Genomic DNA, 17,790 nt, shown 5'->3' with positions numbered 1-17,790 from the left:
CTTAATTTAATAATTCAGCAGAATTAAAGGCAAAAGACCAAAACAAAACATGAAAAAGTAAGATTAGAAAAAAGTTTTCTAAAGCATTAAGACAAAAAGTAGGGTATTTTAGTTTTATCTATCAAAATATCTTCTGTGGAGACAGGGATAACATATAATTAGCGAACTAAAATAAATTGGCACATGTTAAGTGTGTTAAATGAAACTGACCTTAATGAAAAATGTTACTAGTTCCTCCAAAAGTTTTCCCTCCTTAATTAGCGACAGGTATTTCTACTGATAGATGCATTTCTACTAATAGATGGATGAAGATTACTTATGGAATTGACCTATAATTCTTTAAATATAGTTTTTAAAATCATTTATATGCTTTTTTATTTTAAAAACCCATTTTTACATCTTTAATTGCATATTTTATAGAACGGAAATCTATATAACTGTTAACCTGCTTTAAATTCTGTCTCATTTACTTAAGGAGTTTACTAACAACAGCATTTTTTTTAAATCATCACCATCATCTCCAGACTTCAAAGAATCATTATCAGCCTAGAAATCTTGCTAATATCAGTTATTTATTTTTATATGACACTTATAAACTCTCCCAGAAAGACTCTTAAATTTCTTTACATGTTTGGAAAGCCCTGAAAATCATAGACTGAATCAGCAAAAGCTGCATAAGATGAAGTGTCAGAAAAGCGGAAAAGCTGAGGGGTCCTCAACCCGGGAATGTCTGTGGTATCTAAGAATCATCTGGGGAGCTAAGTAGAAATGCAGATTCCAAGGCTTAAGTCCCCAAGAATCTTGTTCAGTCAGTCTGGCAGATCCCAGGGAATCCGTATTTTTCAAACATGTGACATTGTCATTCAGATGGCCCAATCATCACAGACTCACAGACCTGGAAGGCTGAGGAATCTCCCTTATAATAGTATCTGTGCTTTGTGATGCTACAGAGAAAATACTTTTATGTATCCATACCATCAGGGCTTTCTGATCGAATTTTACTAAAACTTGAGACCTGGGATAGAAGAACAAACCTAGGAAATTAATTTATGACTAATTATTAGTGAGAGAGCATCTCCAAAGAGATTTACCTCTTTGGAGGTATGTGTTTACATTTTGAGGGAGGAATGGAATTGGAGACGGTGTGGACATTGCCTGGGTTGTAAAGGCTGGAGAAGCTAGTCTTATCTTGCCCTAGAAAGACTTATTTATATTTCAAAGGGAAGAGTAAGAATTCAGGATCCCTCCCAAAGAGCAAAGGGTTACATGCGTATGGAGGGGAATAGACAGATGGCTGTTTCTCTTCTATATAAACTTCCAGATTCTCCCCTCCCCAACTCCCCTTTCAGAGTTCTTTACCAGTAGTACAAATTCTGGTATATGTAGGACAACATCTGATCTGACTCATCTCATCCATTGCTTCAGGGATACAAATTAGGGCAAATGGGAATCAGCACGATTATTTGCTATAATTAAATAATTTTCTTTGCTCCAGAAACCTCATGTTTGCATTCAGAATAAAATTAATAAATATAGATATTTAAAACTTAACAGCTTGCAAACAAAGATGGCAATATTCACACGCTCTAAAATTGGATGGGTCTTTGTGAACATCCAGCTTAATCCCCTTCTTTTTACTGAGCTACGGGATACTAAGATCAAGGACTAGAGACTTCAGGCAGGCCTGAGGTCTGCTGCTTTTATAAAAAAGAGCTGGGACCTGCAGTTAAAGATCCTGACACCAGGCCAGTGCTGCCTACCACATTCAGCTGCCTCCACCATCTTTAAAGAGCCCCTAAAGGGGCGCCTGGGTGGCTCAGTCTGTTAAGCGTCTGACTTCAGCTCAGGTCATGATCTCACAGTCTGTGAGTTCGAGCCCCGTGTCGGGCTCTGTGCTGACAGCTCAGAGCCTGGAGCCTGTTTCAGATTCTGTGTCTCCCTCTCTCTCTGACCCTCCCCTGTTCATGCTCTGAGTCTCTCTCTATCTCAAAAATAAATAAAACATTAAAAAAAATTAATAAAATAAAGAGCCCCTAAACATCTTCCCTCTATACCGTCTTCCAGAGAGATCACTGCCCTCCAAATCTGCCTAATAGAGACGGAGTTCCTCAAAAAGAAAAATTATGATTGTTGTTAGCTATTAATTTCTCAATTTCTCCCACGCTGAAGAGCTATCAATCCAAACTGAAAGCAAGATATCAGAGTGGTTCAAACAGCTTTGAAATAAGAATCAATCTCCTATTCTAAGTGTATCTGTATTCCTGTCTTGTTTATGTGACTTAAGCCAAGAAAGGCACATGCCTGATTAACAGTAAGGGGTCTGGAGCTTGACTGTGTCAGATTCTCTGGTTTCCTAACTCCCTTGGCAAGTTCCTTCTCTGCACCTCAGTTTTCTCTTCTATGAATGAGGAATTATAAAAGCATAGGAGTGTCATATGGTTTAAGTGAGTCAGTACACTTACAGCACCTCTAACAGTGGCACATTATAAGCACTATTGTCATTCAGTCCTTCCATTCATCCTTCTCCTTTAAACTCCTCATCTATTTAACGTGTGCAGTTAATCATTCAGGGTAGTTTTAGAATTCACCAAAATATATACGATTATGGAAATCTTGGGGAAGAAATTGAAGAGGAGAAGGGAATTGGAAACCCAAAAAATATGCAATTATCATTTACTACAAAAACCCTGTGGCAATCAAATGGCACAGTATATGCAGAAACAAGTGGCAGATAAACCATGAAGCAAATGAGGCTTTGGCTTCAGGACCCCTCTTCAACACAGACCCCTTCCAAGGCTCTGCCCCCAACTTCATATTTATAAATTTTGTGATTTATTTGACTGGGGGGAGGGGCACAAAACTATACAAACCTCAAGGTCCAAAAAAACTAGATCTGCCTGTGTTCAGAAACATTTTAAGTAATAGTTATTTTCAAATGCCAGGAATAATTACCAATGGTCTTGGCTAGAAGACCTCCTTGAGGATTCTCTGAGTAGAGGAAGGATGATTCTAGACCATCAGAAAGGAAAGGTCATAGCAAATAACAATTAATTCTCTGGATCTGGATTAGAGCCCCCAGGTGTGTCAATACACCACCCTGTGTAAGAAGACTGGGTCTGGGGCGCCTGGGTGCCTCAGTCGGTTAAGCGTCCGACTTCGGCTCAGGTCATGATCTCACAGGTCCGTGAGTTCGAGTCCCACGTCGGGCTCTTTGCTGACTGCTCAGAGCCTGGAGCCTGTTTCGGATTCTGTGTCTCCCTCTCTCTCTGACCCTCATGCCCTGTCTCTCTCTGTCTCAAAAAATAAATAAATAAATAAACGTTAAAAAAAAATTAAAAAAAAAAAAGAAGACTGGGTCTGGGCAAGCAAGACTGACTGAAGAAGGGCAGGGTTAAAGCACTTGCTGGTTAAGGACAAGGTAGAAAATAGAGATTACATCTGAACTTCACTCAAGCCTATAGGAGTTAGGCCAGAGGAAGGAACCAGACTCAAACCAAGAATACAATCAGGTAGAAAAGGCTTAACAACGATAAATCAAGAGGCATAAGATGTGGGGTCAGACTTCAAAATCAGAACAATTGTGGAATACAGTTCCTTAAACTGAACTGAAAATGTGAAGCTGGGTCCTGAGTAAGAGGGGAGATTAGGACTAACAAGATGAGAAATGAGATTCAAGCTGAGAGGGAAAGATTCAGGAGTGGATTCCGGAGTGTTGGTGCTCAGGGGTACAGATTCAGAGATACCGGGTTCCTTTAGAAGGGACCAGTGAGTAGCCTGCTTTGGAAGGAAGCAAAATATCTGCACCTTACTCTGAGCAGTGAGGAAACAGCCCCCGCAGTGCTTCCAGGGTACTAGGCAGCCTCTGATTATCCCTAAAGAGCATGCACACTAATTGAGAACTGGTTGTACATGCAGTTCAGGTGCCCAAGAAATTTTTATAGGGCAGAGATCTAATAGGTATACTTGCACTAAAATCCAAATTAATATTCCCTCCAGTGAAAATCATTTCACACGACACACCTGAACGTCTACTCTCTCCATCTCTGTAGATATGAACAGGAATGACTGACATGCAGAGTGTGGGATGAAATGTGGCAAGACTGCCTGCCCTCGTCAGTAGTCAAAGCTACTTCTGTCCTTCTCAGAGCAAGAAGTTCCCTTTGGACTCACATTCCTATTGGTCCTCAGCAGCTGCACTGGTCATGTTTGTGAAACCCAGGAGCAGACAATAGATGGTATTTCTCGGTCCCAATCTTCAGCGCATTATAGGGTGATTTATGAAGTCAGGAAGAGGGACTGTCCTGGGCCCCTCAGACGACACTGCTCCCTGAAGGGGTTCTGCTCTGGCTGTTCTGATGTGCATCTAACTACTGGCGCTGTCCCAGATTGCTTAGTAAACCACAGTGTTGTTCTGTCATGTAGTGTGACATCAGCTCCTCAGGAAAAGATGAGTTAGAAAATAATTTGGACAGGGTGTCCGGGTGACTCAGTCAGTTGAGTGTCAGACTCTTGATTTTGGCTCAGGTCATGATCCCAGGGTCATGGGATCGAGCACCGTGTCGGGCTCAATGCTCAGTGAAGCTTAAGATTCTCTCTCTCCCTCTGCCCCTCTTCTCTGCTTGTGTTCTTTCTCTATAAAATACAATACAATACAATACAATACAATACAATACAATACAATAAAGATGAAATGAAATGAATGAAATGAAATGAAATGAAATGAAATATAATTTGGACAAGCAATTCAAGTTAAGAAGGTGAACATCTTCTGTTGGACATCTATTTTACCCAATACTGAGCCAGGTGTGGTGGTGGGAGGTATACAAGAGAAAGAACATGTGATATCTACCCTCAAGGAACTTCTAAACTAGTTCAACATAAACAATTCACTTAACGTCTCATTTGCTATGCTGTGAACACAGGGCCCACAAGTGTGAATATATTATGCATTATCCCTTTCGGAAAAACAACACATCACCACAGAGAAATGAGATCTTTGTAGCAAGAATAATAAAGTAAAATATTTCAACTACAGTGAATATAATAGCTTCTTGTTAGACAAGGGTCTTTAGGTAACATAAATTTTAGATCATGGCAGTTTATGTAAGAAGACTGAAAAGTACTCTTGATGAATAAATATATTTTCTAAGGCATCTGTCTCCATGGTTATAGAGATTTGAAATCTCAGCATCCTACACAATAATGACACATTTAAAAGATTAAATTCTAAATGGGAAAATGCATTCGTACTCTTCATTACAAAGTTGTGTTCAGATATGCCATTTCAATTTGAAAAACAGCTAAAAGTTCAGGAAGCCTTTCTTGCTCCACATTTACTGCTAAAACAACCAATGTGGGAACTGTCAGATTATACTATTTCATTTTTTTGTGTCCACGTGAGCACCACAAAAGAACAGAATGCTGTTGCTGGAATTCCTTTTTAACAGGCATGACATTTTACACAGGCTCTTCACTTGATGCAAAGACCATGAACATGACAAATTAAATCCAAATACAGTCTCTGTATTCCCATCCAAATGCCACACCTTATTTTGACCAAGTGTAAGAACATTTTGGTCTCCAAAATGTACACAGAAAGTGTTAAGTCTAACTTTTGTAGAGTGAACCAACTCAACCAAATGAAAACTAATTATTTTTGTACCTATTTGTGAAGAGTTATGCATAAATCAGATTATTCTTTTAATCTTTCATTCATTGTTTGGTAAATACTTATTACGTGAAAGGTCCAGGCCTAGGTATTTTGGGGAACGCAAGGATGAATAAAAATGGTCCCTTCTTTCTAAAAGTTTATAGTCTAATATAGGAGACAGAACAGATACACAAATAACTATTGTACCAAGTACAAAGTAAAACATGTTCTAAGAAAGACCCATTAAGGACAAAGAGAACTGGAAAGAAGACATTTTTACAGGGAGAGAATGAGAAAAGACTTCATACAGAGAATGATATTTTTAGATCTTGAAGAGCTAAAAAAGAGACAAAGGCCACTCCAGACCAAATGGAAGGATCATAGGCACTCAGAGCAGCATGGAAATGGAGAATACACCTAAGGACTAAGGCCAGCTCAGGGCAATTCCCATAGAGGGGAAGAAACTACAGATGACCTCTGAACAACACAGGGGCTGGGCCGCCAACCCCTACAGAGCTGAGAATCTTCAACTAACTTTTGACTCCCCTAAAACTTAACCACTAATAGCATATTGTTGACTGGAAGCCTTACTGATAACAGTCAAATTAACACATGCTTTGTATGTAAGATGTATTAAATACTGTACTCTTACAATAAGTATACTAAAGAAAAGAAAATGTCATTAATTAAATAAGGAAGAGAAAATACACTTACTGTGCTCTACTGTATTTATCAAAAAAAAAAAAAAAAATCTGCACAAGTGGACCTGCGCAGTTCAAATCCATGTTGCTCAAGGGTCAACTGTACTGCCAGGAAGGCAAAGAGAGTCAGATTAGAGAGAGCCTAGAGTGTAGGATAAGAAACTAATATTAGTCAGAAAATACTCAGGCAGAAAGACCTACAGGATGCGCAAGTGATACAGCACACACCACAAAAACACGTATGATATAAATACAGACTCATTAACATTATTTATGTACAAAGGGGTAAATGTAGAGTAGGCTTTATTCAGGGAATCAAGTTATGAGCTGTGTTCTAATAACTGAAGGCATTAAGTGGATTTAAGGTGGTACCAAAAAACCCTGAATGAGATGTACCGAAAGCTATATTCCACGTGCATGATTATGATGCAATCGTCCTTATGACACAACGGGAGGTAGATGAAAATCTAACCTGTGACTTAAAGCTCATAAAGGGGCACACTTGAGGACTGGAAAGTTTCTCAAATGCAGAGAAACTGATTTTGTAACTCTACTCTATGGCTTTAACAATTATTGTCTAGGTTTACTGACAAACAGAACAATTATCCAGATAACACACCACATAGTAGCAGAGCCATCAAGTGACACAATGAAAATGAAAATGCTTTATCGTTTGGCCAGCAGGTGGCACTTGTCACTTGCTATAGAAACAGCGGGTAATGTGGAATGAAGTTGAAACATGGAGTTAGGAACAGATTATTCATTCATCTATTCAGAAAGGAGAAAGAGTGGAATGGGCGTTTCAGAAGCACAATTTATAAAGAGGGTTTTGGGTTGCTGACGCAGCTTATGAACTGTGTACACATAGTTCATTAGGTATTTTCCTAAACAGATATTTTGCAACGTAGCGGTCTGTTGCCTTTGTAAATGTTCTTGTGTCCTTTCTGTCTGTATTCAACCTTATGAGAATGTGAGCAGATCCGTGCTGACATTAGACAAAAAGGAAACAAACTCCAACTTCATCATTTAAAAATGTGCAATTGATTCAAATTATTGAACGCCTTTGAACTTTACTTCCCTCTTTTGCTGTAACTGATATGACTGCTATGTTGCAGGGATTACATAACATACCATCTGTGGAAATGATATCTGTGGACTTAGCTACTTCATTGTCTCCTAGAGGACAAGATCTAACCATTGAGACACCTCTTTTACCAGAACAGTTTTCTGACCCGCTGTGAGTATCCTCTAGCTCAGGTAGGCAGTACTCCTAGAGGTTAGTCACTCATCATACCGGTAGGGTGTGTGAGAGGTGGACATGAGCCTGTAGCTCCGGTACCATCATACTCTCTCTCCTACAATTATTTTACCACTCCTGGTTGTCAGTGATACAAAACCCAGAACCACAGAATCTAAGATCCAGAAAGGTCTTTGATTGACCTAGTGAACTTTTCATTTTCCAGATCAGGATGCCTTCAGCCATGAAAGATGAAATACATGAGAACATGAAATGGGATGTGCAGATTTAGGTCATTTTTATATTTGTTTCCCAGTCTGGTCAGCGCATAAGTAGGCACTAGTAATGGGAGGCAGGGAGGGAGAACAAGAGGCGGGCAAACCATAATTACACGGCATGTATCCTATTACTTCCCGATATTGAATGAATGGGCACCACCAGTAGACATAGTGAATCATAGTCATACACTAACCAGTTCCTGATTTTCCAGTGATATCTACCCCACACCTGAATCATGTCTGCACTTCACCTGAATGGCACTAAGGCCCTATTTTTCTGGGCACCCTTGCCCATGTTATATTCTAACAGAACTTCATCTGAAAGGTGGTCAGGAAGAGAGTAATTCACAATGACTATTGGGCAGTTTTGAGTCTTGTTTCTGGCATCTGGCAGCTATCACCAAAATACAGTTTTTTGAATACTTTCATGGGTTATTATTGTGAAAGGGGAATTGAGGTCACCTTCCAGAGGTCTTCTATTCAGCAATTACCATATTTTATAATGAGTTACACAGTTTTTAAAAGAGAGACATGTCACACAGATGCTGAGTCTATTTTTTAAAATACATAAGTTTAGCATGTAATTTAGAGGATTGGCACCATGAAGGAACAAGTCAGTGCTAATCTCCAAGTCTTCGTTTATAATGTTTTTCTCACCTAGAATGCCTGCCCGGTCATTTCCCTCTCTTCACCCTAAATAAACTTCAAGACACAAGTTAATTGCCGTTCCTTTTTTTTTTTTTTAATTTTTTTTAATGTTTATTTATTTTTGAGAGAGGAAGAGACAGAGTGCAAGCTGGGGAGGGGCAGAGAGAAAGAGGGAGACACAGAATCCGAAGCAGGCTCCAGGCTCCAAGCTGCCCGCACAGAGCCCAATGCGGGGCTTGAACTCACGAACCTTGAGATCATGACCTGAGCCAAAGTCAGATGCTCAACCAACTGAGCCACCCAGGTGCCCCTGCCATTCCTTCTTTGAACCTTTTTTTGACTGAAGCTGCCCCACTCTCTCCCTGTAATAAACCTCTATCGTAGTTTCAGTTATGATCAGACAAGTACTGAACTAGTATTATGTTACAGTGGTTACTAATTTTCTTTTTTTTTAAGTTTATTTATTTTGAGAGAAAGAGAGAGAGAGAGAGAGAGAGAGAGAGAACCCCAAGCAGGCTCTGTGCCACCAGCACAGAGCGCATTGTGGGACTTGAACTAATGAACTGTGAGATCACGACTTGAGCTGAAACTAAGAGTTGGACACTTAACCAACTGAGCCACCCAGGCACCCCTGGTCACTAATTTTCAAACAGCTGTTAGACTCGGTCTGCAAAAGGACTGTTTATTATCTGAACGTGTGTTCTATTATTGATTCAACAACTATTTATTGAGTACTTACTACTTGCCAGGAACAGTTCTCGGTAACAGATTTACAGTAAACAAAACCAAGGTTATCCCTGAGCTCACAGAGCTCATGCTGTGGTATTAGAGTTACTCTGTATTTCCCACAATGCCTAGCATGGGACAGACCCAAAGGCAAGTGTGTGCTCAATGATCACCTCAAAATTAACTGGTTGCCTACGGCTGGTGAACCTTAAACAAAGCTTTCCTTGATTAGCTCCAAAATAGGGTCAGCTAAGGGCACTGAGTGTTGAAAGTGAGTTGAATATGTTAAGATTATTTTCACAAAAGAGGACGAGGAGGGTGAGGATTCTTACATCCTTTGAACTGATGGCAGCAAGTCTCTATGCAAGTACCGCTAAACTTCTTTGTTTAAATTTAAAACAGACTGAATCTATAAACCTGGATCAAATTCGTTATGAAAAACTCAACTACCAAGAAAGAAAGAATAAGCAGAATGGATGGCCCAAATGTTACTCCAACAGCTACCATCAAAATCTCTACCTTAGTAATGAATAAAAGAGCCAATACTAAACAAACAAAAGGGTAATTTAAGTCTTTGCAACTGGCAACTATTACCATCCAAGGGTCAGCTCTGACCTCCATTGGAAAGAAAAAAGTATCCAGAGACTGCAATAAAGATAGAATCAATTCAGGATATGCTGTCTGTCTTCACAAATCTACAGGAGTAGTAAACAAGAAATGAAAAACAAATGAAGACATTCCACATTGGAAAGATCTGACTGTACCTACTTGTTGATTAAAATAACAGCAGGCTATGATACCTTTACTTCTGACCTGTGTTATCAAACCTACGACTAGAGGCTCTAAGAACTGTAGAAATTTTCACCAGTTTCAGGGGACAGGGAATGCTTAGGAGAATATGTTTGTAAAGCAACTCTCAGTCAGGTCTTCCTGAGAGACCCAGAGACTACAGACTAACAGGAAGGGTCATGTTTCTTTGGTTGTGATTCCAAGTGGTGGCTGGGCTGATCTGCACAGCAGATCCCTAGCAAAGTGGGAGAGGTAAGAAGATGAAATGAGGTGGAGAAGAAAGTTTATCTTCTAAAAAGCATAGGGAGACACATAATAATAAGGTATTAAGCCTGAGGATCATTCTTCCTGCTCCATAAGAGAATTTTCTATTCAAGTATTTTATTTCCTGACATTTACAGAGAGGTCAACACATTTGGACATAGGCTGCTGACCTCCTCAGGTTCTATTTGAGGAAGTTGACAGGCTATATTTAAAAATGCTGAATTTGGGTGTTAAATCTATAAAGTAAACAGAGATCTAATTCCTTTATTAGTTAAGAGATTAAAATAATATTTCTGCATGCCACTTTTTCTTTCACTTGAAATTGTCATGGTTTCTTACATTTACTGATAGTAATGTCTTATTTATTGAATTTTCTTAAGTGACATTGAGTTTCTATATTAATAGGCTATATTTTTTAAAAGACCAATTCTTCACCTCAAAAATCGACTCTCAGGGAAGAGCACAATCTTGGGAAACATACAGACTTATGCTCCAGTCTTGACCATGTCGCCTATACCAGACTCTATGTGAATTTGTAGGTGGAAATAAATCTTCCTATTCCTCACGTGCACTGCTGTGTAGATGGGCTTAAATGTCACAGGTAGTATTTTTTTTAACTCACCTCCCTTTCTGAGCCCCTGGAGCACTGTGCTCCCTCCCAAACAGTCCTTAGCCCCAAAATGAAAAGCAGGTGACAAAAAAAGAAGGAAACAACCACCTTAGTTCATGGGCACACATAAAACCAACAGCTCAAAGAGTTTGGGTAGATTTTGGAAAGAATTAACAACAGCTCACCTGTGGCTGCTGTTCTGCCAGTCGATTGTGGTACCTTTGGACTGCCTCTCGAAGTTGTTTCTCTTTCTCATTTTTTGATGGTGACACTCTGCTCATGGTGCCCAGGGGGATGGAAGGTAGGTTTTCTGCCTGATGACAACTTCACGATCAACAAGAAAAAACATCAGGATGAAATATCAAACTGTTTATTGTCTGTGAAAGATGACTTACTTCTATGAACAGATACTCCTTACGCCTTATATCCAAAACGTGACTACAAAGGAAGAGCACTGTATTGATGACTTTTGGCAATACATGACATTACGTCTCCAGCCTGCATGGAAAAGAGCTTAAGGGAAAATGTGGAGGGTGGTATATTTACAAGAATGGGAGAACCTTCATTACTTTACCAATGCTTCATTTATCTTGCATTATCATGAAATGAGGCCTTTTGCAAAGATGTCCTCAGATAATTGAAGCTTATCTCATTATTGCCAAACATTTTTTCCCCAAGAAACTTTGGAGAGAAATCTCCATGTCTCTCTTAATGACACCAAATAATTCTGCTCTGGAACACATGGATCCCTTGTTTGAGAACTCAGGAGGGCTGTGAAGCACTGTGACAACTGTGGTGCCATGCAGTCACTCAGTCACAGCCTTGGGGGCTTACGGAGCCGTGCACAGCCCTTCATCACCGATCAGCACCACACCCTGGCTGCAGTGTGCTCCCAGCTCCTGCCCTTCTCTCCCTGCTGTTGTGGTAAACACACTTGCAGGGGCCTCTGTGCTGCCCAGTCTTACTGCTGTGCTGTTTCCAATCACTAGTTGGTTAACACACATAGTATATAATCAAGTAGAACTGTATGTAAATGAACAGTAGGCAAACTGGACAAGAGCCTCCCTCGTTATGGTTCCATAAAAATACTAACCACCTTTGAAACATATGGCTTGGGAGGTTTGGGGCATTTTGTTTTGTTTTGTTTTGTTATTTTCCTACTCTTGGTCACATGGCTATGTTCTGTAGACTTGAGTTAGCCAAACTATCAAAAAATTGATATATGATATTGTTTCTCTTGATAGCAAGGCTATTGTTTCTTTTGATAGCAAGGATAAGAAGTTCAACTCCCGCCGGGCATGGCTTTTAGTCAGGGCATGACTGGGCATGTTCAGAAGTGGGGCAAAATGTCAAGGTGAATTCTGAGAGCCTGTTTTACACAAGGGTTTTTCTCTTATTTATACGAACCAAAAATAAGGGGGAAGGGACAAAGTTTGTATGAAATAAATGTGTTGTGAAGCTGGGACAGGGAGGAGGGGGCCAAGATTAGGGCCTTCTCCCAGCTGAAACAGTGCTGGAGAAGCAGAGCAGATCAAACCCATGATTTGTGTTTTTCAGGGCTTCAGGGTATATTTTTCTTGCCCCTTAGGAGAAGGGAGTGAGGAACTGTGGTCAAATTCAAGCAGGACTGTGAAAAAGCACTTAATTCCACCCACATATGGTATTCGCTGTTATTGTGAGTTTCAAACAGAGGAGGCAACTAAACAAATCAGGGGGTATCTACTATATGTACAGCTACCTGCAGTGCTGATTTGAAGACATCTGTGGGGTGGTACCTATAGAGGTTTCTATTTTGAGCAAAAACCCTGTGGCAACGTGCAGTTTTTATTCAGAAAAGAATAACCTCAAGTATTTTAATAAAACACAATCCTGTCAATTATCTTTAGTTAAAGATTTTGGGAAGCAAATTAAATTTTAACTTGCAAGACGACCCATGAATATTTTTAAATATCGTTCTCACAATGCAGACTTCTTTGGTTCAGTCAAATGATAAGCATCATTCTTACCCTGTTGGTGATCCCCATTTATAAATGCAGATAAACACAGAGCATGAATGGAATGGAAGTATACTGATACCTATTTCTCAGCTACTGTGATAAAAAATGTCTAGCCTCCCTCGGAAGAAGAAAAAAAAAAGAAAAGAGAGAATAAAAAAGAGGTTAGAGAGGGAGAGAGCCAAAGCATAAGAGACTCTTAAAAACTGAGAACAAACTGAGGGTTGATGGGGGGTGGGAGGGAGGGGAGGGTGGGTGATGGGTTTGAGGAGGGCACTTTTTGGGATGAGCACTGGGTGTTGTATGGAAACCAATTTGACAATAAATTTCATATTAAAAATAAAAATAAAAATAAAGTGGAAACGAAAAACAGGCTCTGGTGGTCCAAAAAAGAATGGTTTCATTTTACCTGCTGGGTCAACTCTGAATACTACCATTTGTAAAATGGTATGTTTTGTCACTATAGCGTATATAACTGGCATTAGGCTTCCTGAAATATAAAAGGATGCCTTCAGAATCTAAAAAAACAAGACAAACGAATACATAAAAAGCAGAATCAGACCTACAGATACAGAGAACAAACCGACGGTTGCCAGAGGGAAAGGGGTGGGGCATGGGCAAAATGGGTGAAGGGCAGTGGGAGATACAGGCTTCCAGTGATGGAATGAATAAGTCTCAGGCATAAAAGGTACAGCGTAGGGAATATAGTCAACGATACTGTAATAGTGTTGTATGGTGAGGGATGGTAGCTACACCTGTGGTGAACATAGAGCAAGGTATATAGATGCTGAATCACTGTGTTGTACACTTTGAAACTAACGTAACATTGTGTGTAATGTTACTCAAATAAAAAAAAATTTGAAACACACAAAGAGGATGCCTTTGGAGACTGGATGTGACAAGGCAGAAAGAGTACAAGTTTACACCTACAGCTTTAGCTTCAAATTTTAGCTCTGGAGAGGAATCCTGGACAAGTCACGGGACCTCTCTTAGTCTGTTTCCTCCTCTGAGAAATGGTGAAAGTTCATACAGTTATTGTAAACGGGAAATGAGATAACATATGTAATTGCTTTGTAAGAAAAAGCTGTTATTATATTTCCTGCCTAAATTCTGGTTACACAGATTGTTCATTCAAATGCTGTTCATTGCTATTAACCCTACTGACAATTGGCAATTAACTGCTTACCATAACACTATATTTTCTATAAATACAGATGATGCCACTTTTTGCCATTACTCTGGCCTTCCATTCATCAAATGTTGTCTAAAAACTATACTGCATTTCTCATCACTTTAATACACCAATTTCATGTGATTCTATCCAAATCCAATGGCACAGGGTGTTGCTATTTCATGGTGTATTCTCAAAGTACATAGGTCCATCCTACCATATTGAATTGGAACTATTAATGACTTTGAATAAAGTGTCAACTCTCTAGTAATTGCCCTCATAATCAGGAGTTTTTCTTTATATATCTCCTAAATCTCTTGCTGGCACATTAAGCATATTTTTTGTCCTAATCTTTTCAGTGCAAATGAAATGCACATGGTCAAAATTATGTCAGCATATTTCAAGAATCAAGGACATAAATTATAAATATAAGATGACTCTCTGCATTTTAGGCTTTGAGAGACCATCAGTTTTCTGTCAATGTGGCTAAATTTATCTTGCCTGTCATCACAAGGGGCACTGTAATGCAGCTTTGAAACTAATTTTGCTATGTTCTCTGATGGCATCACCACATTTCAAGAAGAGGGTGAGAGCGTGCCAATCCAGGGACAATGGTAAGCTGGAGGTAAAGAAAGCTGTAGAAGACAGATCCCAGTTCTGTGAGTCCAAGAATGCCCAACGCTGGGCTAAGAAGTCATAGATATATGTTAGACATGTGGGGAGGGACCTCAATTCTTATAACTAAGAAGCCCCCAGTAACCAGAAACTTAGTAAATTGTCTTTCTAAGGGACTCAGCTGGACTCAGAGAAGATACAAAAGGTACTATGGTTACACCCCATCCTAAATGATAGAAAGTCAGTTTCAAGAGAGGTTCTGTTACCTGTTCAAGGTTTCACAGCTAATGGAGCCAGACGTCAATCCCAGGCAGCCTGGCCTCAGAGTCAGAACTCTAAACACTATCCTAATGTTGCATGAAAAGTTTTTACCACACAGGAAGGGATCAATACTATTAACTATTCTAAATACTGAAATTGAGCCAACTCATGGTTCCTATGTGGGAAATATTTAAGTTTCAAGTTAGGGCTAGAAACTGGTGACAAGTCAGAAGACCCTGGCCAGTAGCTTTAGCAACATGTTTCTCAGCCCCCATCTGGGTTTCAGCTTTCACTTCTGTAAAATGAAGGAATGAGACCAGATCAGTAGTGTCTAATCATGCTTGCTGCAGCTCTAAAGCTCAAAGCTCTAAGCTCCCCAGAGCTTTGTACAGAGAGCATAGAACAGAAATGATAAGTGGATGTCTTTGGCCCCCAGATTTCCAGCTTCCATTTCAATCAGGAAAGTTCTGCACTTATCTTATAGATTTGGGGCGTGAGATAAATGTTATTTGGAAAACAAACAAACAAACAAGCAAGTTCTCCTGTAAAACAAGAAATAAGACTGAAAACCCCCAGGCCATCTAAGAGTCCTTACCACTTCTGGCATTTTCCTTTTTTTCCCCCTCTTTTTTATTTAATTTTATTTTTTTTATTTTTTAAAATTTACATCCAAATGGCATTCTCCTTAGTCTCTAAATATGGCTAACCTGAGGACTCCAGATGGAAGGGGTTTTAGCAGCAGTTTCTAAAATTTTTTTTTAATTTTCTCTCTCTTGGTTTTTTGTTTGTTTGTTTGTTTTAAGGCTAGATAAAAATAACCAAACAGGAATTATTACACTAATGTCTATATTTGCAATATTGATCCACTTATGCAGGCCAAAAACTTAGGACAAACTCTATGGAGAAGCAATGTTTGAATTAGGGGCGCCTTCATTAAAAGGGGGTACTCACTCTTTTCTCCCCAAGGAAGGTCACAGAAGTCTAACAGGCCAGTAATAACAGTGACATTCATCAATACTTAATCAGTCTTTTTCCTGTTTTAGTCTGAACTTCTTCCTCCAGGAGCACAAAGCAATGAAATCAATATGTGACTTAAACAGAAAAAAGCACATGGTCTAACAGGCTAGTGCCCCTGGAGACACCCTCTGGATAAGACTCCTTTATGAGAAAGCCATACATTGTGTGAAAATGAACTGGAAGGCAGAACTCAAACACTGGGTCATGGTCTCCTGCTGCACACGTTGCACACAGCTGCACGTCCCCAAAGTTTGCAAATAGTTACATCCAGGTCTCTTATCTTGATGGCAAAGTACATTAACAAAGTGTCTCTCCATAGGTGGCAAAGAGATAGAAACAGTTCACAGGGATGATAGCTATTAAGCTAAGATATCTATAGCTGAAATTTCCTAGTCTCATACATAATTATGTTAGGAATTAAAAATGGATAAAGAATTTTAGAAAACTATCAAAAACTACCTGTTTTCCAAGATGTTAGGATTATTTGCACAAATCCAGAGATCAAAAAATTCTTTTTCCTGATAATTGATAGAAGAAGGCAAGACTCTCCATTTAAGGCAAAGATCTGAGAATGAAAACAAAATCACACACAAGAAAGACCACAATCAGAAGTGAACCTTGCACAGTTACATGGCTGATTGCACATACCAAAAGTATGAGCTATCTTTTGAAACAAAGCAAGTTAATCTATCATCACATACCTTTTATATTTGATAGCATAACTAGTCTGGGATTCTATGAGCTACACTGGGGCACCACCACCAATAAATTATTATTATTATTGTTTTGTCATTGTTGTTATTGCTTAAGTTCTTTCCAGTTGGTTTCTGCTACTTTTAGCCAAAAGAATCTTAACTAATAGATTCCTCTCCACCTCTTCTTGAACAGGGGAACATTTCTAGTGACTTGACTCTTCCATTTTCTCTGATTCAGTATTTCTCTGCTGCCAACACCACTTTCCATCTCCAACCACATGACTAACATAACAAGGAAAATCAAGTTCTCTGAACAGTTCAGTTTCTTTTCCTGTGTTTGTCTCCTGCTCTTATTCCACTCTCCAGCCTACAGTTTGGTTTCTGACCTCATTTGTCTATTTCTTCCTTTCACTCCTTCATGCCTATAGGACCAAGGGACCCCACTCTTTCCAAGATTAATGCTAATCCTGAATTCTATCCACATACACAGCTCATGGCTCTTAGGTAAACATTTTCCCTGTTCGTCTATGATGGAAACAGTTTGCACACTGGTTCAAGTCACACAGCGTTCAAGTCACAATGGTTAAGAACTGGAATAGCTCAGGAGCCTGGCTGGCTCAGTCAGTTAAGCTTCCAACTTCGGCTCAGGTCACGATCTCACGGTTCGTGGGTTTGAGGTCCGTGTCGGGCTTTCTGCTGATGACTCGAAGCCTGGAGCCTGCTTTGGATTCTGTGCCCCTCTCTCTCTGCCCCTCCACAGCCTGCACTCTTTTTCTGTGTCTCTCTCTCAAAAATAAATAAAAACATTAAAAAAGTTTTTTTTTTTTAAAGAGAACTGGAATAGTTCTACCACTTGCTACCTCCATGATTCTGGATGAACTACTTCTCTATGCTTCAGTATCATTATCTGTAACAAGATATTAATATTAGCACTTACCTAAAAGAATTGTTAAGGATTAAATGACATAACAATTTTAAGAGCCAACATTGCGAGGCACTATTTATGATGCTAAATTTTATGTGTCAGTTTGACTAGGCCGTGGCATACCCAGATATTTGGTCATACATTATTCCGAGTGTGTCTTTGAGGGTGTTTGGGATGAGAACAACTCTTGCATTGGTAGACTGAGTTAA

The 17,790-nt window shown here is 39.5% G+C and overlaps 1 protein-coding gene across 1 annotated transcript in view; it reads right to left on the bottom strand.

The window, feature by feature from the left end:
* The window catches only part of MORC1 (MORC family CW-type zinc finger 1), a 165,242-nt gene that overhangs the window by 58,257 nt on the left and 89,195 nt on the right, over window positions 1-17,790 (bottom strand). The window contains exons 16-17 of the mRNA XM_058732533.1: window positions 16,421-16,526; window positions 11,089-11,227 (exon numbers count right to left, since the gene is read on the bottom strand). Coding sequence (XP_058588516.1) covers window positions 11,089-11,227; window positions 16,421-16,526 — 245 coding nt within the window. The remainder of the gene's footprint in view (window positions 1-11,088; window positions 11,228-16,420; window positions 16,527-17,790) is intronic.

This window comes from Neofelis nebulosa, chromosome 5 (assembly GCF_028018385.1).
Source record: "Neofelis nebulosa isolate mNeoNeb1 chromosome 5, mNeoNeb1.pri, whole genome shotgun sequence".
NCBI classification, from domain to species: Eukaryota; Metazoa; Chordata; class Mammalia; order Carnivora; family Felidae; genus Neofelis; species Neofelis nebulosa.
Note: the sequence above shows the minus strand (reverse complement) of the source record. Positions and strands in the feature narration are given on the sequence as shown.